Source organism: Pelophylax lessonae, assembly GCF_965119305.1.
Source record: "Pelophylax lessonae genome assembly, chromosome: 3".
Classification (NCBI taxonomy): domain Eukaryota; kingdom Metazoa; phylum Chordata; class Amphibia; order Anura; family Ranidae; genus Pelophylax; species Pelophylax lessonae.
The window spans coordinates 545,013,076-545,040,717 of record NC_138770.1 but is presented as its reverse complement, the minus strand read 5'-3'; the positions used below and the strand labels follow the sequence as shown (position 1 = coordinate 545,040,717).

Sequence of the window (27,642 nt, the reverse complement as noted above, 5' to 3'; positions counted from 1 at the left end):
CTGTCCCGGTTCGCACTTACCTTTTAGAAGAAATACTTACTTAGAAATTTTCTTCCACAGCGTTTCCATCTCGGTTGTGGGCAGCTGAAGCCGGCGCGGTCCTCTTCTCTGTCTTCTTCCGCGTCTTCGTGTCCCAGAATGCACTGCACCGGCCCCTCTCGTCACTTCCGGTGCGGCGCCGCATTCCTAAACAGCTTCTGGGCATGCCCAGAAGCTGTTTAGCAGGGGAATGCGGCGTCGCCCGGAAATGACGAGCGGGGCCGGTGCGGCGCATTGATTCCTGGGAGCTATGACGTTTAGCTCCCAGGAATCATCGCGAGGCAGGAAGTGACGGGGTGAGCCTCGGCGCTGGAGGAGGAAGCTGTCATAGGTGAGTATTTACGATCTTCAATAAAAAGGTGAGTAAACAAAAAAAAAAAAATAACTATCCAATTCCTTTTTAAGGTGCGGCATACCTAGCGGAGGGGCACAAAATCTTTTTTGTGCCCAGAACTCCGCTTTAAGAGCTGTACAGAATCCAGTCTGAAGTCATAAGACTTCAGCTGCTCAAATCTGTAAATCTAATGATCGCTTTGACTTATTCAGATTTCAAGGAAGATATCCTCAGTTCACTCATTTTTTTTGGTCATTCAGTTTTAGTTGCCTTTTTTGATGGGTTTGCTCTAAATGTGATAATTTGTTTGAGCTACCCTTATACTGAAATTATCTTTATGGCCATCACACTAAGCGTGTCATACTTGTAAATCAGTCTAATAACTATGGCTTCCTTTTTATTTATGTGACAATTCAGCCATGATATTAACATAGTACAGTAAACCCCCCTCCATTGCGGGGGTTACGTTCCGGACCCAGCCGCGAAAAGTGAAATTCCGCGAAATAGAAAAACCCTATTAAAATGCATTGTAGGCATGTTTTTTTACTGTCACTGTACATGTAGAAGCATTTTAAGGTCTTTAAACACACTTTTAAAACAATAGAAACTCATTTAAACACATAAAAGATACTAAGAGACATAGCAAGAGCTATGGAAAACACAAAAATATTTCATTTTTAATGATTTATATAGTAAAATAACATTACAAAAAAAACCGCGAATTACCGGGACCGCAAAAACTGAACCGCGATGTAGCGGGGGATTACTGTAATCGTTTTAGGATGTGACTATTGTTTAAATTGGAGTATGCAGTTTACCTTATTTAACATTCCTGAGTGTGTGCGTGTGTGTGTGTGCATGATCATTTTAAAACCATTTAGAATTGCAGGTCCCCATCAGCCCTATATGTATGACAATACATTTATTTTATGTGCATTTCATTTCAGATGACCTCAAAGTTTTTTTTTTTTTTTTTTTCTTTTTTTACCTCTGGTCAAAAAAAACCACACAAAAAGTGAATGATTACTGGAAGAACTTTATATGCATTTGTTTTTTCAAGCAAGCACATCCAAATAGACCTATTGTCAATAATATTTTGAAATAAAGAAATGTTAAAGTATTTTATATGTTAAATTATGATGATGAGGCACTAATCAGCATTGTATAATATACCTTGTACACACCACTAGTTCCTTTTTGGAACACCTGGAAAAAAAAAACTGACAGCTCAGGTCAGACCCGTTGTACTAACATCTGATGTTTGTACAGCCATCTCCCCTGCTGAGCTATTGTGTTCTGACAGGGGGGTGGCACCCCCAACAGAACACTCAGGTCAGGTCTTCTGTCAGCCCGGCTGCCATACACTTGGGCCTAATGTCAGCCGGTTTCTATTGAACCGGCCAACATTCGGCCCTGTGTGTAGTGTACTAGGCTTTAGAAAAAAATGGATAAAAAAAATTAAAATCTAAATTCCTTATTTGAACAATAGGATGTTCGTTGTTTTATTTATCAGTAACAAGGATGCAAGTCCAAGAAATCACCCTAGTATATACACTGAACAAAATTATTAATGCAACTCAAAGCTGAACTCAAAGATCTAAGACTTTTTCTCATAGGCGTGCGCACGGGGTGTGCTGGGTGTGCCTGGGCACACCCTAATCACCATGTGTCTGTTAGTGTAGGGCCAGCTGTCTCCCGAGATCTCCATCTTTGGCACTGAGGGTAGTGAGATACTCGGTGGAGAGGCGGCTGTGCTGTTGGCTCCAGCAGATAGTGAGGCTTGTCAGAGCCGCTCAGTGTGTGTGACGCTGTCAGGTAATTTTAATGCTTGCAGGGAGAAAGACAAGCTGTCAAAACTCAGCGGTGATGTTGGGGGTGGGCGGGACCAAACTGCTCAGATCAAACAGCAACCAATGGGACGGGGTCTGGGCGGCCGCTTCGTTTATGTGGCTCCGCCCCTTTCTTAAGCAGCCCAATTATTGGCTGGTGTTTGCCAGCTGCTTGATCCCGCCCACCCCCGACATCACCGCTGAGTTTTGACAGCTGGTCTTTCTCCCTGCAAGCAGTAACATTACATGACAGCGTCACACACTGAGCGGCTCTGGCAAGCCTCACTATCTGCTGAATGTGAACCTCCCCCTCTCCCCTGTTAGTGTCCATAAGTGGTTCCCAGTAGTGCCACCTATCAGTGCCCAGTAGTGCCACCTCATCAGTGCCCACCAGTGCCACCTATCAGTGCCCACCAGTGCTGCCTCATCAGTGCCTATGAGTGCCACCTCATCAGTGCCCACCAGTACCGCCTCATCAGTGCCCAGTAGTGCCTCCTATCAGTGCCTATCAGTGCCACCTATCAGTGCCCAGTAGCGCCACCTATCAGTGTCCATCAGTGCCACCTCATCAGTGCCCACCAGTGCCGCCTCATCAGTGTCACCTATCAGTGCCCACTAGTGCCCCTTATCAGTGCCGCCTTATCAGTGCCCACCAGTGACACCTAGCAGTGCCTATCAGTGCTGCCTATCAGTGCCACCAATCAGTGCCCACCAATGCCGCCTATCAGTAGCCATCAGTGCTGCCTATTAGTGCCCAGGAGGGCTGGCAATCAGTGCCCAGCAGTGCTGCATATCAGTGCCACCTATCAGTACCTCTCAGTGCTGCCAATAAGTGCCACCTCTCAGTGCTGCCAATCAGTGTCCATCAGTGCTGTCAATCAGTGACCATCAGTGCAGCCTCATCAGTGCCAATCAGTGCTGAGAACAAGTGCCCATTAGTGCTGCCTATCAGTCCCTATCAGTGCCTCACATGTAATTTCACATGTAATACACATCAAAAGGAAAATAAGGCATACATCTTTTTCAAAACTTAGCAGGGATGGTGAAACCCCTCTACAGATATTTGCCATACAATTTAACTTTAGTGCAAAAACTTTTTACTTGGAAGGTTTACACCAGTAGAGCACTTTATAATTTTTATTTTTTAGATTGTTACACTTAATTTTATATGTTTTAGTTACTATTATAATGTAAATTATTGCACTTGAAGTTAATTTTCCACCACCCATGCTAAGTCCATGTCTTTATAGACCTTGGTTTGTGCACTGGAGGGGCAGTCATGTTGGATCAGGAAGGGGCCATCCCCAAACTCCTCCCACAAAGTTGGGAGCATGAAATTGTCCAAACTGTCTTGGTATGCTGATGCCCTAAGAGTCTAAGGGGCCAAACCCAACCCCTGAAAAACACCCCACACTATAATCCCCCCCCTCCACCAAATGATTTAGACCAGTGCACAAAGCAAGGTCCATAGAGACATGGATGAGCGAGTTTGAGGTGGAGGAACTTGACTGGCCTGCACAGAGTCCTGACCTCAACCCGACAGAACACCTTTGGGATGAATTAGAACAAAGACTACGAGACAGGTCTTCTCGTCCAACATCAGTGCCTGACCTCACTAATTCGCTTCTGGAAGAATGGTCAAACATTCCCATAGACACACTCCTAAACCTTGTGGACAGACTTCCCAGAAGAGTTGAAGCTGTTATAGCTGCAAAGGGTGGGCCAACTCAATATTGAACCCTACGGACTAAGGCTCCATGTACACGGGACGTTAGAAAAAACGTCTCTGCAGCTTGTTATATAGCCATTAGGACCGGAGATCTTCATAATCAAGGAGACGTCGTCGGAGGAGGACCGGAGGAAGAAGAGCCGACAGCAAAAGAGCAGAAGACCCCGGAGAGGAGAAGACCCCGGAGAGGAGAAGAAAAGAAGAGAGGACAGCAGAAGAGGGACAGAAGAAGAGGGACAGCAAAAGAGCAGAAGACCCCGGAGTAGAGAAGAAAAGAAGAGAGGACAGCAGAAGAGGGGACAGCAAAAGAGCAGAAGACCCCGGAGAGGGGACAGCAAAAGAGCAGAAGACCCCGGAGAGGAGAAGACAAGAAGAGCCGGATGAAGATTTTTAATAAAACTTTCCAAAATGTCTCCTGTCGTTATTTCCATACACTGCCTTTTATGTGGTGAATGAGTAGGGGTACAGTGTACCCCATACCCATTCACATAGGGAGGGGGTCCGGGATCTGGGGGGCCCCTTGTTAAAGGGGGCTTCCAGATTCAGATGAGCCCCCTGCCCGCAGACCCCCACAACCACCGGCCAGGGTTGTGGGGATGAGGCCCTTGTCCTCATTAACATGGGGGCAAGGTGCTTTGAGGTGGGGGGTGCAGAGCTCCCCCTGCCCCAAAGCACCAACACCCCCCCATGTTGAGGGCATGTGGCCTGGTGTGGTCAAGGGGGGGTGGGGCCGCTCGCTCGTCCCCTCCCCTTTCCTGGCCTGCCGGGCTGCATGCTCGGATAAGGGTCTGGTATGGATTTTGGGGGGGACCCCACGCCGTTCTTTCGGCGTGGGGCTACCCTCAAATTCCATGCCGGACCCGAAGGGCCTGGTTTGGAACCTGGGGGGGAACCCCACACAATTTTTTTCCCATTTTTGGGTGGAGTTCCCCCTCAAGATTCTCACAGTGCAGGTCGCGCCGCAAGTCGGATCCGACTTGCGGTGCGACTTCCATTCAAATCAATAGGCTCCCATAGGGAACCATTGATTTTGAATGGAAGAAAAAAAACGTATAACGTGGCTGAACGTAGGTTCATCACGTTCAGTCCCGTTTAGTCACGATCGGCCGCGTTTCTGCGTTTGAAACGTCGGGAAACACACGTTCGAACGCAATATAATTGCGTTCTAAAAAAAGTCCCTGAACGCAACTGCCTGCAAATGACTGTAAACGACCATGTGTACATGAACAGATAAGATAACATGGAGCTGCGTTCAGGGACTTCTGAAAAAAACGCCCAACTGCTCCTAAACGGCCATTTCCAGCGTCCCGTGTACATGGAGCCTAAGACTGGGATGCCATTAAAGTTCATGTGTGTGTGTGTAAAGGCAGGTGTCCCAATACTTTTGACAAGTGTGTATGTAAATATAGTGTGTGTGTGTGTGTATATATATATATATATATATATATATATATATATATATATATATATATACACACACACACACACGCATGTGTGTTTGAGCTTTGGGGTGCACACCCTAATGCAATAGGCTGCGCACGCCTATGCTTTTTCTATGTACACAAAATGCCTATTTCTCTCAAATATTGTTCACAAATCTGTCTAAATCAGTGTTAGTGAGCACTTTTCCTTTGCCGAGATAATCCATCCACCTCACAGGTGTGGCATATCGGGATGCTGATTAGACAGCATGATTATTGCACAGGTGTGCCTTAGGCTGGCCACAATAAAAGGCCACTCTAAAATGTGCAGTTTTACTGTATTGGGGGGTCCGGGGGGGGTCTAAAAACCAGTCAGTATCTGGTGTGGCTACCATTTGCCTCCACGCAGTGAAACACATCTCCTTCAAATAAGTGGATTAGGTTGTTGATTGTGGCCTGTAAAATGTTGGTCCACTCCTCTTCAATGGCCTACGCGAAGTTGCTTGATATTGGCAGGACCTGGAACACGCTGTCCCATACGCCGATCCAGAGCATCCCAAACATGCTCAATGGGTGGCATGTCCGGTGAGTATGCTGGCCAAGGGAGCCGCTGAGAGCCTGAGCTGGCCGCTCCCCACCCCTACACAGCCCAGCACTCCAATGAGCGAGGAGTCAGAACCGAGAGATCGAAGGTGTTAGAGCGTTCGGTTCTCAGTACAGAGGCACCAGGAGACAGATGCAGCATGGAACCGATGCACATCCACCTAGGTAAGTATAATTGGGAGAAAACATTAATCCCATACATCTCCTTTAAAAGGAAAGATACAAAATAGATGGGAAAAAAATTATTGCGTTTTTACTAATTAAACAAATTCACCAGGCACAAGCTTACATCTGAAAACCTTATTTATGTTATACTGCATTGAGAACAATAGATACATCAACATATCAACTACACTTAGGTGCATGGGACATATTCTGTAAGGCTCTATTCACACCAATGCGTTTTTTCATGCTTTTTGCAGAAACACAGGACATTATTTTTAACATGCATTCCTATTGAACACATTCACATCAGTGCAGTTTTGTGCCTATGCGTTTTTGGAAAGGGTCAGGTGCTTTTTTAACCATTTCAATACAGGGCACTTTCACCCCCTTCCTGTCCAGGCCAATTTCCAGCTTTTAGCTCTGTTGCATTTTGAATGACATCTGCGCGGTCATGCAACACTGTACCTAAACCTATGTAATTTTTTTCCCCACAAATAGAGCTTTCTTTTGGTGGTATTTGATCAACGCAAGTTTTTTTCTTTTTTTCTAAACAAATAATAAAAAGACCGAAAAGTTTGAAAAAACATTTTTTTTGTTTGTTATACAATTTTGTAAATAGATACATTTTTTCCTGCACCGATGAGCACTGACAGGCACTGATGGGGTGGCACTGATGGGGTGGCACTAATATGCGGCACTGATAGGCAGCACTGATATGTGGCACTGATAGGTAGCACTGATATGCAGCATTGGTGGGCACTGATAGGCGGCACTGAAAGGTGGCACTGGTGGGCAATAATGGCCACTGGTGGGCGGCACTGATAGATGGCAATGATGGGCACTGCTGGGCAGCACTGATGGGGAGGGCACTGGCGGGCAGCACTGATGGGGAGGGCACTGGCGGGCTCCCTGAGCCCTGATTGCCATCCCTGGTGGCCATGGTGGGCATTCCTGGGGTCATGGGTGGGCATCCCAGGGGTTATGGGTGGGCATCCCTGGGGTCATGGGTGGGCATCCCTGATGGTTCTATTGGCACCCCCCTCCCCGAGGGTCTGCACTGGTAATCAATGATTACCAGTGCAGACCCCCCCCCCCCGTCCCCCCATCAGGAGAGCCACAGATCGGCTCTCCTCTACTCGTGCCTGTCAGGCACTAACTAAGGAAAGCCGATCAACGGCTCTTCCTGGGTACTATGTCACCAGCTGTGATTGGACACAGCTGGTCACATGGTAAAGAGCCTACGTCAGAAGGCTCTTTACTGAGATCGGAGATGCGGTGTGTCAGAGGGGGCGCGCAGAGTGTATTATCCTGCTGCCGTCATATGACGTCCGGTCAGGATAATGCAACCACTTTCCCACCGTCATTTGCCTATAGGGCGGGCGGGAAGTGGTTAAGCGCAAAACATGCTTTTCTTGGTTCAACAGACTTCAATGGAGGAGCTGCTAAAAAGCATGTAGTGCGTTTTTAATGTGATTTGCGTTTTTTAATCTGCCCAACAACAATTTTGCCCAAAAAAAAGCTTGAAGAAACAAATCGTGGCAAAATCGCAGTAAAAAATGCAAAATGCACTGCAGAAACGCTCAAAAGCAAACTGCATAGGTATTAATGGAGCCCACCGATCCTGTTTGCTTTTGAGCGTTTCTGCAGTGCTTTTTGCTTTTTTTTACCACGATTTGGTATCATTTTTACCGCAATTTTGTTTTTTGTGTTTTTTTAAAAATGTTTTTGGCAAAACGCAAATTGTGGCAAAATCACGGTTAAAATGCACTACACGCTTTTCTGCACCTTCTCCATTGAAGTCTATTGAACCAAAAAAGCAAAAAAACAGCACCGTTTTGCATTTAAAAAGTTCCAGACCTTTTCCGAAAATGCAGAGGCACAAAAATGCATTGATGTGAGCGTGTTCTATAGGAACTCATGTTAAAGATAATGTCCTGCGTTTCTGCAAAAAGCATGAAAAAACGCATTGGTGTGACTTTCCAGTTGTTCTACCGGCAGGAACAACAGGTATGGGCTCACACAGGAGCGGTGCAGGAAAATGCATGTGATTCAGACCGGAATCACACCGCATTCCTGTTCAAATCACATGTAATTCTTTGCGGTGTCATTGGAGCCTATTAATTTTGTATGGACTCAATTTGCACCGCACGGAAAAAATAGGTATTGGTATCGGCGAGTACTTGAGGAAAAGTATCAGTACTCGTACTCGCTCTGAAAAGACTGGTATCGGTGCATCCCCAGCAGCTACAGCAAGGATGATCATGCTGCAGTGATTGAAATTGTTGATGTCTGAAACCTTTAAGAAGAATACTGTATAGTCTTACCTTACAAATTTACTGACGTGTGTGAGAAAATAACCATTTATTTGAATGAAGTCACCTGCTTTTTTTTTTCTTTCTGGGGAGATTTCTCTTACCTGTTTTGAGGATGCAACAAGAAGAAAGAGCAAACATCCCCAAAGTGAGCAGAGTTCTCATTATAGACAGGATTTCAAATCTTTGTTTTTGTGATATTGGTCACCAAGATAGGTTCCGCGGGATACAGTCAGTGTTGATAAGGGAATTGAGTGATTTTCTTTCACTCTATCGAAAATTGCTCCATCTATGGCCAGCTTAGATCCTCTGTCAAGTTTGTCTTACAGTTTGTGTCCCCACTGGGGTAATTCACCCCGCATTCTATCTTGGGTAACAAAGCAAAAAAAGTACAACTCCTTCTAAGGCTCCATGTACACGGGACGTTCGAAAAAACATCCTGCAAAGCTATTTCTGACGCCGGGAAAAAGCAGCTGTTAAACGTGCTTTCAGTAGCTTTTTCCATTTGCGTTATTGCACGTTTGGCCACGTTGCTTTTAGCAGCGTTTTTCTGCCTCCATTCAAAATCAATGGTTCCCTATGGGAGCCTATTGATTTGAATGGAAGTCGCACCGCAAGTCAGATCCGACTTGCGGCGCGACCTACACTGTGAGAATCTTGAGGGGGAACTCCACGCCAAAAGTGGGAAAAAAACTGCGTGGGGTTCCCCCCCAGGTTCCACACCAGGTCCTTCGGGTCCGGTATGGAATTTGAGGGTAGCCCCACGCCGAAAAAACAGCGTGGGGTCCCCCCCAAAATCCATACCAGACCCTTATCCGAGCATGCAGCCCGGCAGGCCAGGAAAGGGGAGGGGACGAGCAAGCGGCCATACCCCCCCTGGACCACACCAGGCCACATACCCTCAACATGGGGGGGTGTTGGTGCTTTGGGGCAGGGGGAGCTCTGCACCCCCCACCTCAAAGCACCTTGCCCCCATGTTGATGAGGACAAGGGCCTCATCCCCACAACCCTGGCCGGTGGTTGTGGGGGTCTGCGGGCAGGGGGCTCATCGGAATCTGGAAGCCCCCTCTAACAAGGGGGCCCCCCAAATCCCGGACCCCCTCCCTATGTGAATGGGTATGGGGTACACTGTACCCCCTACTCATTCACCACATAAAAGGCAGTGTATGGAAATAACGACAGGAGACGTTTTGGAAAATTTATTAAAAATCTTCATCTGGCTCTTCTTGTCTTCTCCTCTCCGGGGTCTTCTGCTCTTTTGCTGTCCGCCCTTCTGCTATCCTCTCTTCTTTTCTTCTCCTCTCCGGTCTTCTGCTCTTTTGCTGTCGGCTCTTCTTCTTCCTCCGGTCCTCCTCCGACGACGACGACGTCTCCGATGATTATGCGGGTCTCCAGCCTCTGCAGCTTATTATATAGCCATTACGTCATCTGTGCCATGAGGGGGGCGGGGGCCTCCCGATGACGTCATCGGGGGCCACACCCCTAATGGCTATATAATAAGCTGCAGAGACCGGAGACCGGCATAATCACCGGAGACGTCGTCGTCGGAGGACCGGAGGAAGAAGAAGAGCCGACAGCAAAAGAGCAGAAGACCGGAGAGGAGAAGAAAAGAAGAGAGGACAGCAGAAGGGCGGACAGCAAAAGAGCAGAAGACCCCGGAGAGGAGAAGACAAGAAGAGCCGGATGAAGATTTTTAATAAATTTTCCAAAATGTCTCCTGTCGTTATTTACATACACTGCCTTTTATGGGGTGAATGGGTAGGGGTACAGTGTACCCCATACCCATTCACATAGGGAGGGGGTCCGGGATCTGGGGGCCCCCTTTGTTAGAGGGGGCTTCCAGATTCCGATGAGCCCCCTGCCCGCAGACCCCCACAACCACCGGCCAGGGTTGTGGGGATGAGGCCCTTGTCCTCATCAACATGGGGGCAAGGTGCTTTGAGGTAGGGGGTGCAGAGCTCCCCCTGCCCCAAAGCACCAACACCCCCCCATGTTGAGGGCATGTGGCCTGGTGTGGTCCAGGGGGGGTGGGGCCGCTTGCTCGTCCCCTCCCCTTTCCTGGCCTGCCGGGCTGCATGCTCGGATAAGGGTCTGGTATGGATTTTGGGGGGGACCCCACGCTGTTTTTTCGGCGGGGGCTACCCTTAAATTCCATACCGGACCCGAAGGGCCTGATTTGGAACCTGGGGGGGGGGGGGGGCAACCCCACGCAGTTTTTTTTCCCATTTTTGGTGTGGAGTTCCCCCTCAAGATTCTCACAGTGCAGGTCGCGCCGCAAGTCAGATCCATTAAATGACTGTAAACGACCCTGTGTACATGGACAGATAAAATAACATGGAGCTGCGTTCAGGGGCTTCTGAAAAAAAACGCCCAACTGCTCCTAAACGGCCATTTCCAGCGTCCCGTGTACATGGAGCCTAAATCAGACTTCGTGCCGGTTCACATTTGTGCGATTGCGGAGATCGCACTGCTCCTAAATTACATGCGATCTCATGTGCGGTGCGAATTCCAGCCATAAACTTTGTATGGCTGAATTCGCACCGCATCCGCAATAAACACACACATGAGGCTTTTTTTCATCCGCAGCAGAATCGGATCGCATGGTGGTTCACACTAGTGCGATCCGATTCTGTGCCAACTTGCAGATCGCACTGCGATATGCGATCGCAACTGGGGGTGTCGTTAACTTTTAATTGACACCCCCTGCGTATCGCATATGGCAATGTGAACTGCCAGAGGTGCAGATGGGATGCGGGATCACGCTGCATATTCGCAGCGTTCCCGCATCGCACAAATGTGAACCGGGACTTCCTCTTTTACTTTTTGGAGGCATTTAAAGAGAAAGTAAAAGGTAAAATCACATTCATTTTTAATGCATCCAATTAATAGGACCTCATTTACAAAAGAAAATTGTTTTATTAAAATCTGTGAGTGGAGGTAATGCCTCCTTCTCTTCTTCATAACAGGGGGAGGTGTTTTGTAGTTCATGGGGATAACAGGGAACAATGCTAACTGATAACAGTCCAGAAAGCTCAGTTATCAGCTCACAATATTCCTGGCTGCATGAACAGTTTATTTTTTTTTGCCAAACATAATAAAATGCATTTAGTTGCATTTTAGGAGCAAATGTTAGTGTTTAAATACACTTTAACCACTTTAGCCCCGGAAGAATTTGCCCCCTTTCTGACCAGGCCCTATTTTGCGATTCGGCACTGCATTACTTTAACAGACAATTGCGCGGTCGTGCGAAGCTGTACCCAAATTAAATTTACGTCCTTTTAATTTTAACAAATAGAGCTATCTTTTGGTGCTATTTGATCACCTCTGCGATTTTTAAATTTTGCGTTAAAAAACAAAAAAAGCGACAATTTTGAAAAAAAAAACAATATTTTTCACTTTCTGCTATATGACATTCCCAAAAGAAAAATCAAAAAATCAAAATTTTTTAACATTTTGGGCCAATTTGTTTTCTGCTACATATTTTTGTACCTTGATTACTGAAGGCCCCTTTCACACTTGTGTGACCTGAAAGTCGCACAATTTTTTACCGCGTTTTTTGCCGCGAAGCAATGCCTATTACATTTTTCTGTTTGTGCCCCCCCAAAAAAGTTTGGGCACCAGCTGCCACTGCCGACAACCCTTTTTTGTTTTGCTTGAACTTGGTCATTGATGGGGAAGTATGAGAAATAGAAGTCTAATGATTCATAAACATGGTTTTAAAGCATGCAGAGCCTACGTAATCACTCTCCTGAGACCCACTGCAGCCCTATACAGCTGCCCTTTGAGATTAATGAGATGTAGTTATCTGTGGTTATATGCAGGGGGCTGTGTAAAGCACACACAAGGATGTATACTAAGGATGTAAACTGTAGGCATGATGTACAGCCCCTGTATGGCTATGTGCATGAAGCCTACAAGGCTTTACATTTTGACGAATTCTCGTTGAATCGGCCACAATTCAAGCTGTGGGAATCCCTGTCTGCAGCACCCTGATTTGGGATCTCTCCGTGGCTGGTCAGGTTTACACCTTCTAATTCTCTGCCGGTTAGGCAGGGGCCGACTGAGAATCCATCCATCTATGGGCAGCCTGATTGTACCCAAGTCGATCCATCAATGCTTTTTTTACCGTCTGCAACAAGTGGCCCCATCACTGACCAGCTTCTCAGTATCAACACTGTAAGCTGTCCTTTTACAAACAAAAAGAATGGATGATAGATTCAAGCCTAACAGGCTGTCATTTCGTTGAATGGATGAAGATTCCAATCTGCTTAGACTTTCAGATTGGGTACAACCAGGATTTTGGATTTTTTAGCATGTGATTATTGCCAGTGGCTAAAGCCACTAGTAGTAATCAATGTGTTCTCCTGGCAGCCACTGCTCTATGCAACCCCCTTCCAGGAGAACACATTCGATCTGTGAGAGGAATTCCCCCATCAAAACTGACTTCATTGATGGGGGAATCGAGTGACTTTCTTTGGTTGCAGAAAAAAAAAATTGCTTAATCTATGGCCTGCTTTAAAGAGAAAATCCAAATTTAGACCGACTTGTCATGTGGCCAGTATTTGTAGGAGTCCAAAGCAGAGGCTTCTCCAGGAGTGATAAATATTTTATGGGTTATTTTAGCATATTTGATTACAGTTAAGGTTCACGTTATTTCTGGGCTTACACTTGGCATTTGGAAGCTTTTTATCAGCTTCCAATGCTTATATGTCTACTCCACAGCAGACAATCTTCCATGCATTTTTGGTGTCCTGGTTTTGGGCAACCAGATCATGGAAATTGTGATGGAAATTGATCTAAAGCCCCACGCTGCAGGTCGAAAGGTAAAGTCATTCAATATTGGATGTCTTAGAACAGCACAACATGATATCTAATGTTATTTTTAAAGGTACTGAATCATACTTTGCAAGACTTTTCTTTCAGAGGCATTTCAATATGAGTGAACAGGTTCGGTTTTTACCAAGATAGTTTGTCAGTTAACAAGGAGTTATGTAACTAATGACTGTGTTACCTACCAGAAAACTTAAGTAGAGGATGTGAGGTTATGCAGTAGTTTTGCATTTTGTTACAAGTTGTAACACAAAACTAGCAGATGACCACACACTGCAGACAGCTTTGCTATTTTGTTTCGTCTGGATGATACACTCCACACTCCACAGGATCACTTAGTTGTAATTAAGTTCCTAATTCAATTCTACTTCAAATAAGAAAAAATGCTCACATTCTTGTTATTTGCATTAATTATGTGCCTGCTGTACAAATGTATAATGTGGTGTATAAATATAACTTCATTCCCATTTAATATAGTGTTTGTTCCTGTTTGTTTGTTTTTATGTAGAGTAAACTTGTCATGAAAGAAATAAAAAAATGCCATTGCTGCCTTACCGAAAATGTTGGTTGCTTCGCTGTTATTCAGAGCATTTGGCTCCTGCAGTTGGAGTTCCTAACCAAAATTGGCATGCAGATTAGGAGAAAAACACACACTATATAAAAAAAAAAAATGACACTTAATGGCCATACACACTATAAGATTTTCTGAAGACTTTTTCCTTCAGATTTACCTTTTCTATGTAGTGCAAGTGCCTGCCAGATTGCATACAAATTGAAAGTGTTTAGGTTTGACCTCATATAATATGGTTTTGGTAAATCTAAAGGAAAAAATCTTCAGAAAATACTATAGTGTGTATGGCCCATTAAACCTCGTACACACAATGAGAATGTTGGACGAATGATCATCCATTTGTTTTTTGCTGTATGCTAGTCTCATATCAAAAACAAATAGGTTACTAAAGTTACAAAAATTCTGGTTAGATAGAATACAACTTTGGAAGTTATGTATTGTATTGTAATGTATTCTTTCATTTCCGAGCATGTGTGGTCTTGGTCACTCAATTTTTGTTACTGATTACACAAAAATTGTTCATTCTGTTATCACAAATGTTCGTGCTTGTCCCTTCAGATATGAACTGTTATCAGCTCTTAAAAGCTGTGTACTAACGAATAGATTATCAGACGATCGCTCTGAATGCATTTTTTTTCTTTTGGTCTGATTTTTTTCATCATGTTTACTAGGCATTAAAATACAAGTTTTAGGTGAAATGTGTAAATAGGCCCTTCGTAAATAGGCCCTTCCACGTGGGGTGGATTTACTAAAGGCAAATACACTGTGCAGTTGCACTCTGCAAGAGCAGTTGCTCCACAGCTTGGTAAATGAGCGGAAGCCCTGCTGACTTCCAACATCCAATCATGTGCTAGTAAAAATTCCGTTTTTTTTTTTTTTTTCCCCTTGCACATGGGTGCTCTTTGCACAGTGAAGCTTTCCCTCATTTACTAAGCTCTGGAGCAATTTTCAGAGTGCAACTGCCTTTTGCACAGTATTTGCCTTAATAAATAAACCCCAATGTAATGGTGCAGGATTTATGCCCTTTGTGTGAGATTTCACTTGCATTTAAAATCCCACCACACATTTGTTTTTATTTTATCATATTGCCCAGGGGAAAAAGTACATGTAGCACTTTGTCTTTTTTTAATTGGTGCTGTAGATCCAGAGCTAGTGTGGTCCAAAACACACCCCCACCACTCTGTAGGAGAAAAATAATTGGATAGCGCTAACTGACAGCCCTGATCTGGGGCACCAGTCGCTTCTCCAAGCTCAGCAACCTAATGATTGCAAGCATAAGAAGAGGGGCATGTCAAAGCAACTTCATAGTAAACACAAGCACACGCGCAGCAGATCAGAGAGGACTCAGGTAAGCTCTGCCTAAGTCTCATTACAGAAATGCTTAGTAAAGAGTTATGCAGGGGTAGAGTGAATGTCAGTGATCTAATAACAGACCTAAACCATAGTGCAGTGCGGGGCAGCTTATGGGATTCATCTGCTACACTGACGAGAGTGAATGTCAGCACACTCCCTGAACAGGTGGCGGTGGTAACTGAGCTCTGCCTGAATTCAACAATAGGAACGCCCACAAATTGGGCTTCCGGCAGGGGAGGAGCTGACATGCAGGAATGTTAAAATAAATAAGGGATTATCTGCACAATCATTCAAGATGCAAACATTGGTCTTTCTGATTGAATCTATGGATCAGCATTTCATTTTTCAAAACTATTTAGACTTCTCCTTTATTGTGAACCTGTACTTTACCCCTATCGGGGCAAAGTTGAGAGGCTTGCTGTAAAAGAGTAACTAAAAAGTTTCCCTGCCCTTGTTCCCCAATCTTTATAAACCATCATCCTATGTATATACGAATAAATGAAGAATGGCTGGACTTCATATAAAGATGCAATCAAAATTTATTGGAGAGATAAAAAATCAAGCACAGATGTCACAGGCAATATAGTAGGGGACAAAAGGATGACTCGTTTCTCACGACTATGCGTGCTTTATCAAAACCAACTATCGGGCAAAGTGAGAGGCTTGCTGAAAAAAGGGTAACTAAACTTTCCCTGCCCTTGTTCCCCAATCTTTATAAACCATCATCCTGTGTACTTCTGGCTAAGGGAGAACATGTGACTCTTTGCCTTTTCATACAGGAGGATTATTCAGGGATTTACTTTTTGGTAAACTTTTACTGTAGTTGTGAAACCATTATTTCTCTCAGTATAGGCAAAGTACTGATACGTTTTTAATTCAGACAAAGTGTACAAGGCAGGCCATACACTTCAAATTTCTTTCCATTGGTTACAGGAAAGCAATTTGCTTGATTCCCCCATCATCACAGACAGTGTTGATAAGGGAAACCCTCCTGCTGAGCCATTGTCTTCTACCAGTGAGGCGGCCGAGGAAACCGCCCCCGCCGGGAAGAGACAGTGATTATTGCTAGCGGCTATACCAGCCACTAGCTGGTTGAACCCAAATTCGTCAATCAATCAACTTAGTACATTTACGATTCCAACCGTAATTGGCTGGCATAAGTTTGAGTAATTTAAAAGAATGAATATATTGGCCAAGTGGACACTTTGGGGGAGATTTACTAAAACTAGAGCACTCAGAATCTGATGCAGCTGTGCATGGTAGCCAATCAGCTTCTAACTTTAGTTTGTTCAATTAGGCTTTGACAATAAGCCCTTATTCACACTGAAGGCGGCTTTAAAACTGTGCGAGTTCAGATGAACTCAAACAATTTCAAGGCCGCATTTCAGTCTGACTTCAGGGGCGACTTGAAAGACATCTGTGCAGGTTCATACACAGATGTCTATCGAAATAGCCCTTGAAGTCGCCAAAAGTAGTGCAGGAGCTACTTTTGGAAATCTGTGTTGCGCCGCTCACATCGATTGGGATGCTCCCATTGCCGGGAATAGGCTGCGATTTGACCTGTCAAATTGTACCGATGTGAATGGGGGCTAAACCCCCCAGGAGCGGATCGGCTTCTATGCGATTTTGCACACTCCAGTTTTATTAAATACCCCCCACCCTTATTTTCCAACAGCCACCACTCGCAGTTATTTATATTCTAAAAAATCCTACTGCCTTAGGTTTATTGTGCATCATTACCATTTTTTCAGAAATTTGGTGTCTATAAGACTTAAGCTTAAGGCATTTCCTTCCTTTTTTTTTTTTTTTAAAGCAGAACTCCAGACAAAAGCAACAGTTCTTTAATTGGAATTGGAATAAAATGTAATTTGTTTTTTATACATTTGGTTTTGGCGTGATCCTTCTACTCCCACTGGTCCGCAAAGCCCCATCTTTCTCTATCCTTTTACTTTGTATATCTATTAGGGGTAAGGGCCTACCGACACGGTACCCCTCTTTTTGTGACAAAAGCAACAGGATAAAAAAAAATAATGGCCAGTTTAAAGTTAAAGCTATTTTTGTTGCAATATTCACCTTTATTCAGAGACTTACCTTGCAGTACTTTTTTCTGCCACCAGATGTCATCAGTCTGGTGGCCAGCATCACTCAACCCACTTCCTCTGAGCCCATGTCACCTTGGACCTGCCCCCAGTTAGTAACTTGGCAGGGAAAGGTGAAGCAACACGGTGATTAACTCAGCTCTGTCACTCTGCTTTCTCCTCCTGTCAGCATATTTCTTGTCACATACTGACTCCTTGTACTTTCTTCCCCTCAAACACCAGCCTTCCTGTACAGGGACTGCAAAAAGGCTGATACCAGGTGAAATTCAGGTACTTACACTGCTTGCTTTAAAAAAAGGGCCTATTCACGCCATGTACAGCTCAAAATAGGGCCAAGGTATTGACAACCTGATAATTCACTCTGCATTGATATGCATTGGGTAAAACAAACAAACAAATATACTGCATTTAAATATAGTGCAATACAATGCGTCATACATTAAGGAAAACATAATCATGGATCTTCTGCATCTGCTGTAAAGAAAAGTCTCCATGATTTACTAATGATTATGGAGCCACAGTCTTTTGTGTCTTTTATATCTGCCTAGAGTTTAGCGTTGACATTGCTTGATTTTTCATTATGGAAACTGTGACATATCTCCTGTTCCACTCTCCATAGGGACATTCTCCCTCTGTAGTTAATTCCGAGAAAAGTCATGCTGATACAAAATCAGTAAATGTGTGTTCTATTTTGAATTCCCTTAATATTTAGAAGCGTGATTTATACTTATGTCAGTGTGATATATGTGTCTGTGTGAGGGTGCCATTGTCAAAAGAAATAATTGCTATAGATTGGTGTATGAGTGGAGCCAAATTTTACCTTTACTTCAACAGTCCCATCCCTCGCCAGCGCTGGCATCTTTTGGTAGGTGGCTGTCTTCGGCCGTCCTAACTGGTGGACCCGGTATGACATCATTCCTGCACATGTACAGAAGTCAGTCATTTTGGCAAACAGGGACTGTGCCTATACTCTTGACCCCCTCAGTGTGAATCGGATTCGCCACTTCCTCCTTTCTCTCCACCGGCAGGGGTTTGCCCCTCGGCCGTTGACGCCGTTCGAAACCTTGTGCAAGAGGGGTGACCCTTCTAGACACTCCCTGTCTTTTATGTACACTCTTCTCTCTGATGCAACGGAGGGTCTTCATTTGCCCTTCTTCCCTCAATGTGAGCATGACTTGGGTATCTCGTTTTTCCCTACACAGGCTGATAAGATATTGAGACTGATTCACAAGGCCTCCATGGCGAATAAATACCATGAAGTGGGATATAAGATCCTGACAAGATGGTATAGAGTTCCATCTGTGCTTCATAAGATGGATGCCGGGACCCCGGATTGTTGCTGGAGATGCGGCGCTGAGGGGGGAACGATGATACACATCTTTTGGGCTTTTCCCCTACTTAGGGGCTTTTGGGACGAAGTCGTGTCGGTCGTCAGGCAGCTGACTTCGGTTGAGGTGGGAGATGACCCTGCGCTTTGTTTATTGCATTTAACGGGGTGCTCGGTGCGGAAGTATAAAAAATCTTTGACTATTCAACACTGCAAAAGCTTGTATTCCCGCTATGTGGCGGCAGACTCAACCTCCCACGCGTTCACTAAAATTAATGAGATCCAACGAATGGAGCATCTGACGGCCACCATTAAGAATACTGAAAAAAACACTAGGGATTTGTGGAGACCATGGGTATATTTTTCCTGGCACTGACGCCTATTTGCAAGAACCCGGCTGATCATATTGTGCCTTTTGGCAATTCTTTGAGGTTCTGCCCGGCAGCCTTGTCCTTGACCCTCTTCCCTTTTTCCTCTACTTTTCCCCTTTTTTACCCACTCTGCTTCTAGGTTACTGCTTTTTCATTTTACTTTTGTCCTCCCTGTGGGAGGGTATCTTTCCACCTGCCTACTGTACACCTGTTGTTTATTATCGTGGTGTGTTAAAGTGCGTCTCTTCGGGACGCAGAACCAGGTATGATCAGGCTCTCACCTAATTACGTTTGATGATGCAAGTTTCAGGCAAGGGATGCCCGAGTGTTCCCGTTTTGGTTTATATTTGCTCCCTTGAACACTAAATCTTTATCATTGTATGGCCATGCTCCTGTTAATTGTTTGCTGAACCTGTAATGCTTGTTTGTTATTCTTTCTATGAAAAACGAATAAAACTTTTAATTAAAAATTAAAAATAAAACAAGGACTGTGCCGCAGATGTAAGCTGAGCTGAGCATGCGCAGTTAAGTTTGCATACTGGAGAAGATGGTGAGCAGGCAGGTTGGTGTGTTTTATTGCAGAAGAGACACTGCATGCATCTTCAGCAATAAACAGCCTGCCTGCTCCTAGTTTGTGATAGAGGAACTTTAGTTCTGCTTTAATAGTAAAATCTAGCAAATTGTGATGGAATTGAATAAATAGGAAGTGATTTCTTAAAGGATATCTAAACCCAAGAGGACAAATGTACAATATTGTAGCCTACTAGTCCCTAGATGTGGTGACCACATTAGTTTTCTATTTTCTAGTAAAACTGCACTGCCACACTTCAATGTACCACAGTTAAACTCCCCTGACACACTTCAATATAATGCAGTAAAACTGCCCTGACACACTACACTGACACTACAGTAAAACTGCCCTGACACACTTCAATATACTGCAGTAAAACTGCCCTGACACACTACACTGACACTACAGTAAAACTGCCCTGACACACTTCAATATACTGCAGTGAGCTGCTGTGACACACTACACTGACACACTTCAATATTAGTGCAGTAAAACTGCCCAACACACTACACTGACACACTTCAATATACTGCAGTAAAACTGCCCCGACACACTACACTGACACACTTCAATATAGTGCAGCAAAACTGCCCCGACACACTACACTGACACTGCAGTAAAACTGCCCTGACACACTTCAATATACTGCAGTAAAACTACCCTGACACACTACACAGACACTACAGTAACACTGCATGGAAGCACTCCACTGACACTACAGTAACAATGCATGGAAGCACTCCACTGATACTACAGTAACAATGCATGGACGCACTCCACTGACACTAAAGTAAAAAAGGAAGGTCGCACTACACACATGCTGCTCTGTCACTACACTGACACTCTACACTCACAAAAGAATCACAATAGTACACTATAGCACACTAACTCTCTAGCAGTACTGAACAGAGCCCTGTTCTATCTCTCTCCATGCCAAAATCACACTGCAAATGCCTGCTCTGGGAAGGAACCTTTTATAGTGTGGGGTGGTTCTATGACCAATGACCCATGATTGGGCTAAGTCATCATGACTTTCTCCAATCATGGCTCTTATAGTGCTCTGTGCCCTGATTGGGCAAAGCCTTAATTATTTCAGCCAATCAGGGCTTAGAATGCTCTGTGCGGGGCGCATTGCATTGTGGGGCGTCCGGCAGGCCCAACAAATGGTCAAACGCCCTGCCGTTTAGGGTGTTCGCCGAACGGGCAACAGCCAATATTCAGGCTGAACTTTTGCTTGGTCCAAAGGGATCACACTAATTGTGAGTTTAGTGGTCCGTGAGGTCTGAAAGGTTGGCAACCGCTGGACTAGATGACAAATCGTTTGAACTCGCATTCAAAAAATTGTAGATCTCATGATATTACCATCATGTACCAAATTTTGAGTGGAAAATCATTCAATGGACATAAATGAATCGACCTACCGTTTGGTTTGTTCACATAAGAAGGAAGTGATGAAATCCTGCATATGCGTATTTAAAAATCCTGCTCCTCCCTATTGGTGTATGGCCATGTGAATGAGGCCCAATCTCTCAGCACATCCAAGCTTCTCTATACTGTCTATGACTTGTGTTTTCGAGGTGAAAGCTCCGCCTGCAGTGTGTGTGTTTGCCCCGGGTATGTGGAACCCATGTCACATAGACATGGCTGACCAGGGCCGGAGTGGGACTCATTTTCAGCCCTGGAGTTTCATGCCTTAGACTGGCACACTTTAGTTCACGACTCACTATATTAAAATAATGTAATTAAAACCTCTGAATATAAGTTTGTAATGGCACACTGTTCTCTACAGCCTTGTAATTCATTCAGTGAGAGAGAGAGAGAAGGAGGAGTGAAAGAAAGAGGGAAGGAGAGGCAGGGAGCGAGAGAGAGAGAGAGAGAGAGAGAGAGAGAGAGAGGTGGAAAGAAAGAGGGAAGGAAAGAGAGAGCGAGAGAGAGAGGGGGTGGAAAGAAAGAGGGAAGGGGAGAGAGAGAGAAAGAGACGTAGGGGTGAAAGAAAGAGGGAAGGAGAGGCAGGGAGCGAGAGAGAGAGAGGGGTGGAAAGAAAGAGGGAAGGAGAGAGAGAGCGGGGGTGGAAAGAAAGAGGGAAGGAGAGAGAGAGAGAGAGGGAAAGAGAAGGAGGGGTGAAAGAAAGAGGGAAGGAGAGGCAGGGAGCGCGAGAGAGAGGGGTAGAAAGAAGGAGAGAGAGAGAGAGGGGGTTGAAAGAAAGAGGGAAGGAGAGAGAGAGAAAGAGAAGGAGGGGTGAAAGAAAGAGGGAAGGAGAGGCAGGGAGCGAGAGAGAGAGAGAGAGAGGGGTGGAAAGAAAGAGGGAAGGAGAGAGAGAGAGGGGTGGAAAGAAAGAGGGAAGGAGAGAGAGAAAGAGAAGGAGGGGTGAAAGAAAGAGGGAAGGAGAGGCAGGGAGCGAGAGAGAGGGGTGGAAAGAAAGAGGGAAGGAGAGAGAGAGAGGGGGGGGGTTTAAAGAAAGAGGGAAGGAGAGAGAGAGAAAGAGAAGGAGGGGTGAAAGAAAGAGGGAAGGAGAGGCAGGGAGCGAGAGAGAGAGAGAGGGGTGGAAAGAAAGAGGGAAGGAGAGAGAAAGAGAAGGAGGGGTGAAAGAAAGAGGGAAGGAGAGAGAGAGAGCGAGTAGGTGGGGTTGAAAGAAAGAGGGAAGGACTGACCCCCCCTACACTGACCCCCCCCCCTACATTGACACCTAAACTGACCCCTACACTGACCCCCCTTTACTGAACCCTTACACTGACCCCCTACATTGACCCCTTCACTGACACCTACACTGACCCCCCCCCCCCACATTGAATTGACACCTACACTGACCTCCCCTAAACTGACCCCTTCACTGACACCTACAGTGACCCCCCCTACATTGACCCCCCTACACTGAACCTTTACACCGACCCCCCTACATTGACCACCTACACTGACCCCCTCTACTGACCCTCCCCACATTGACACCTACACTGACCCTTTCACTGACACCTACACTGACCCCTACACTGCCCCCCCCCCACATTGCAGCAGTGGCATCTGTAAACCTCTAGCTGCTGCCTCTGCAGCTTAAATGGCGGGAGTGATAGGGAGCTGTAAAATGAGGCTCAGCAGCATGTTTTATTTCCAGCCAACCGCAAGTGTAAATGAGCCCATGGCTAGGTTCACACTGTTACAGGTGGTTACATGTGCGGTACAGCGTGTAAATGGCACCTATTCCCACCACCACCCGCAGAAAAAAAATCCCTGCTCTTTTACAGATGCGCAAGGCTGCCATTTATTCCTTTTGGCACTCCCGCGCATCTGAAAATGCAGCACATTTTTTCGTGCGGGAAATTACATGGTACTTGTGCACCATGTGATTTCCCTGCAGCTGCATTTTCATAAAGGTGCAGGGACCTTTTTCCTGTGTTTCCTGCAGGTACAGTAGCCCATTTAAATGAATCGGCTGCTGTTCATGCGCAAATGTGAGTCACAGAAAACGCATTAGTGTGAACCTGATAGAATAGTCACCTAAAAGGAAAATACATACAGCAAGGTGCCTCCAACATATTTTACTTAATAGCACAAAGTCACTTTAAAAAATATTTCTGCTGAGTACTCCCCTATTTATCAATCATATCCACAGTGCTCAGCTGAAAAGAGAAGAACATCACTGCATTGCGCAAGTGCTATAGATATTCGCGCCAAATGATTACTAAATTATATATAGCGGTGAACAAGACTGCAGCTACCTTACAATCACCAATAGGGAAAGAGTACTCTACTAATATTAAGAAGCTATGCTTCAATTAGGCAGCGCATATCTTGTCTTCAAAATTGTGCTTAAATGTATGTATTATACTATAGTGACATGGACTTTTAAATAATACCAATCCTTATAAATAATTATTAAAGTGCATAAATGTCAAAAATGAATAAAATATACATAAAGTGCTCTGTGACATTCATGTAAACATCCGTATCCAAAAGAATATAACTGTGTGTATATAACACTGCAATCAATTAAAGTGCTTAGTGCTCATGAAATACCCAATTACATACAATTTTATATATATAACACTTCAAACAAATAAAAGTGATTTTCTGCTCAGTGCTACTATAATTTGATCACTCATTGTTCAGTGCAAAAAAATTGTCCAATATTCTCCCAGTGAAGTATTCGCGACCATGCAGGGGAACAGTGGTGGTGGGTATCTCCTATTCACCCGTGCAGTATTATCTGGGGTGTGCGCTTACCAGAGGGATATGATCCCTGTTATCTTATGGCAACCAGGTTCCTGAACGCTTTTTAGCTAATATTTAGCTGTTGAATGGTCCTCTCGTCCACTTTTCCTGTGTTTGGGAGCAGGGTAAGTAATAGGAGAGAGACAAGGGACTTCTCATGGTGTAGTATGTTCAATAATCGTATCCTTTATTACGGGTTCATTAACCACTTTACCACCGGAGGATTTTGCTGTCTTACGTCCAGGCCACTTTTTGCAATTCGGCACTGTGCGACTTTAACTGACAATTGTGCGGTCGTGCGACGCCGTACCCAAACAAAATGTATGTCCTTTTTTTCCCACAAACAGAGCTTTCTTTTGGTGGTATTTGATCACCTGTGAGATTTTTACTTTTTGCGCTATAAACAAAAAAAGAGCGTAAATTTTGAAAAAATAATATTTTTCACATTTTTTATATGAAAATCCCCCCCCAAAAAATCTAAATTTTTAAAAATTTTTGGCCAATTTGTTTTCTGCTACCTATGTTTGGTAAAAAAAATCGCAATAAGCGTATTTTGATTGGTTTGCGCAAAAGTTATTGCGTTTACTAACTAAGGGAAAGATTTCTGTAATTTTTAGTGTATTTTTTTTAATGAGTAATGGCGGCAATCTGCGATTTTTTTTGCGGGACTGAGACATTGCGGCGGACAGATCGGACCCTTGACTGACATTTTTGACACTTTTGGGGGTACCAGTGACATTACTACAGTAATCAGTGCTATAAATATGCACTGTTACTGTAAAAATGACACTGGCAGGGAAGGGGTTAATTTTATTGGAGAGGGAGGGGTTAATGTATGCCTGGTGCTTACTAACGTGTGTGGGGGGAGGTGACTATGTGACACAGGGACAGATCGCATGTTCAGCTATGCTGAACCCTGCAATCTGTCACTGTCTGTCACTTAGGAGATCCGCCCGCTTTGTTTACACAAGTGGGCGGATCTCCAAACTCGATTCCCCGATGATGGGGGAAGAACAGCGGCGATCGCCGCTGCTCCTCCCCTGGCCCGACTCCCGCTGTTACTAAATACAGCGGGAGTGAGCCTCCGGTGGCACGGGAGCGCCGCCCACAAGGGGAGGAGTCCAGCGACGTAGGTCTACGTCGCTGGACGGGAACGAGCCACTGTGCCGTAGTAGAGGCACCGTGAGCAGGGCTAAAGTGGTTAAAACTCATACAAAATATAAAATCAATTAATGCCTATGTAGCATTATGCTGAATAGCTGTATATACTAATTACCGGATCACGGAGAATAGCAAGCCCTCAGGTGCAAATCACGTCGCTCCTAGTCCGGCATCCGGCGTGCGTTCCAGCTAAACTGTGCAGTGAGGCGGATCCTGGTTGCCATAAGGCAGTTATGGCGAACCTTGGCACCCCAGATGTTTTGGAACTACATTTCCCATGATGCTCGTGCATTCTGCAGTGTATTGCAGCAGCATGGGAAATGTAGTACCAAAACATCTGGGGTGCCAAGGTTCGCCATCACTGCCATAAGAAGGTAACAGGGATCATATCCCTCTGGTAAGCGCACACCCCAGATAATACTGCACGGGTGAATAGGAGCAGGGCTGCCATCAGGGGGGTACAGCCCATACAGATGTAGGGGACCCGGGTGTGCCGGGGGGCCCAGTCCCTCGGGCTCGGGATGCCCCGTGCTCCAAGTTGGCACCTCTTTTGTTCCTTTCCTCCCCTACACTGACAACTAGTCCGACTCCCGCTGGTGCCACCCGCTGCACTGGCTCCTGACTCCCATCCTGCCGCTGGCTACTGCTGTCAAATGTATTGGTTGCTAGGACCGCCTGGCAACCTAGCAGCCAATCATATGCATTCACAGGCCCCCGCAGAGCAGGAGGATGTAACCTGGTGGTCAGGCCCAGAGGGCCCAGGCCTAAAGCTGTGTAAGGGGCCCCAAAATTTCTGATGGCTGCCATGAATAGGAGATACCCACCACCACTGTTCCCCTGCATGGTCGCGAATACTTCACTGGGAGAATATTGAACAATTTTTTTGCACTGAACATTGAGTGATGAAATTATAGTAGCACTGAGCACAAAAGCACTTTTATTTGTTTGAAGTGTTTATATATATATATATATATATATATATATATATATATAATTGTATTTAATTGGGTATTTCATGAGCACTAAGCACTTTAATTGATTGCAGTGTTATATACACACAGTTATATTATTTTGGATACGGATGTTTACATGAATGTCACAGAGCACTTTATGTATATTTTATTCATTTTTGACATTTATGCACTTTAATAATTATTTCTAAGGATTGGTATTATTTAAAAGTCCATGTCACTATAGTATAATACAAACATTTAAGCACAATTTTGGAAGACAAGATATGCGCTGCCTAATTGAAGCATAGCTTTTTAATATTAGTAGAACACTGCAATGTACCTGTAATTTATCAGTGCTCTTGGGTTTAATCTGGGGATCTTCTGTCCCGTCTGTCAGCCCGCCCACCACCTGAATTGCTTTAGTATTCTTAGCTCTGCCAGGGATGTAGTCCCGACATTTTCTTCATCTTCTGCCGGCCTCTATCCCCGCCCACTGGCCCGCCCACCAAATACAGCACCTCCCTAGACCATTAACTACAGGTCTAATAGGAGGTGGGCGGGGACAGAAGATGCAGAAAATGTCGGGACTCAACCTGGACACAGAACTAAGAATTCTAAAGCAATGCAGGTGGTGGGCGGGCTTACGGTCGGGGACAGAAGATGCTGAGACTAAACCCGAGCCCTAAGCACTTCACCTCCGCTGCGCCCCCCCTTTCCTACAATAAATTGTTCCACCGCTTGTACCGGCCCTGCACTGGACCAGCCCATCGGGAATTCTCGGGAATTAGCCAATCCGGACCTGTGGCTGACTCTCGGGCACACTCCATGCCTCTGGTCGGTACACTGGCCGGTGTCGTGGTGTGTGTGTGTTGGTATTCAGTGACAGGCAGAGCCCGGGGACAGTGTGCACTAGTTACCAGGCAGTTTCCAGCCTGTGATTGGCTGTGTGGAGGTCACAGTGGAGGAGGGGGCGGGCCCAGTGTGTGGAGCTCAGCTGTGGTGCTGCTGCTGAGGGGAGGGAGCTGGGACAATAACAGCAGCAGCCACAGCGGAGTGTACAGAGCTCCCCCTTCCTTCACTCAATGAGTACAGCCCGGCTCTCATAGACCTGCCGCACTCCGCCCGCCGTCCCCCTCACACTGCCCAGGGATGAGAAAGAGAGCCGAGTCTGGGGCCCGGGAACATGACAGCTACGGTGCCGCTCCGCTGGACAGGGAGTGCCGCCTGAAGAACCTGAGGATACCGGGGACAAAGGGGCCGGACTGCGACACCACCAAGGGGATGAAGAGGTTCGGCAGGTGAGGGGAGCTGTGTACACTGGGAGAGGGAAGTCACCTCTGTGTACTGCATACACCGTACTGTACTCACTGCACTGGACTGACACTGTGCACTGACACTGCATGGAGGAGGACTGACACTGTGCACTGACAGTGCATGGGGGAGGACTGACACTGTATAGAGGAGGACTGACACTGTGCACTGACAGTGCATGGGGGAGGACTGACACTGTATAGAGGAGGACTGACACTGTGCACTGACACTGCATGGAGGAGGACTGACACTGTGCACTGACAGTGCATGGAGGAGGACTGACACTGTGCACTGACACTGCATGGAGGAGGACTGACACTGTGCACTGACAGTGCATGGGGGAGGACTGACACTGTATAGAGGAGGACTGACACTGTGCACTGACAGTGTATAGAGGAGGACTGACACTGTGCACTGACAGTGCATGGGGGAGGACTGACACAGTGCACTGACAGTG

General features: G+C 45.6%; 1 protein-coding gene across 3 annotated transcripts in view; it reads left to right on the top strand.

The window, feature by feature from the left end:
* ABHD12 (abhydrolase domain containing 12, lysophospholipase) overlaps positions 1–27,642 on the top strand; it is a gene marked incomplete at its 3' end in the record, with an annotated part of 217,729 nt that overhangs the window by 37,709 nt on the left and 152,378 nt on the right. The window contains exon 1 of one of the 3 annotated variants that reach the window (XM_082252069.1): positions 26,857–27,172. The exons of the other annotated variants lie outside the window; for them this stretch is intronic. Within the exon in view, the coding sequence (XP_082108195.1) occupies positions 27,024–27,172 (149 nt within the window). The 5' untranslated portion in view covers positions 26,857–27,023. Of the gene's footprint in view, positions 1–26,856; positions 27,173–27,642 lie in introns of those variants that run through there. 3 annotated transcript variants of the gene reach the window in all.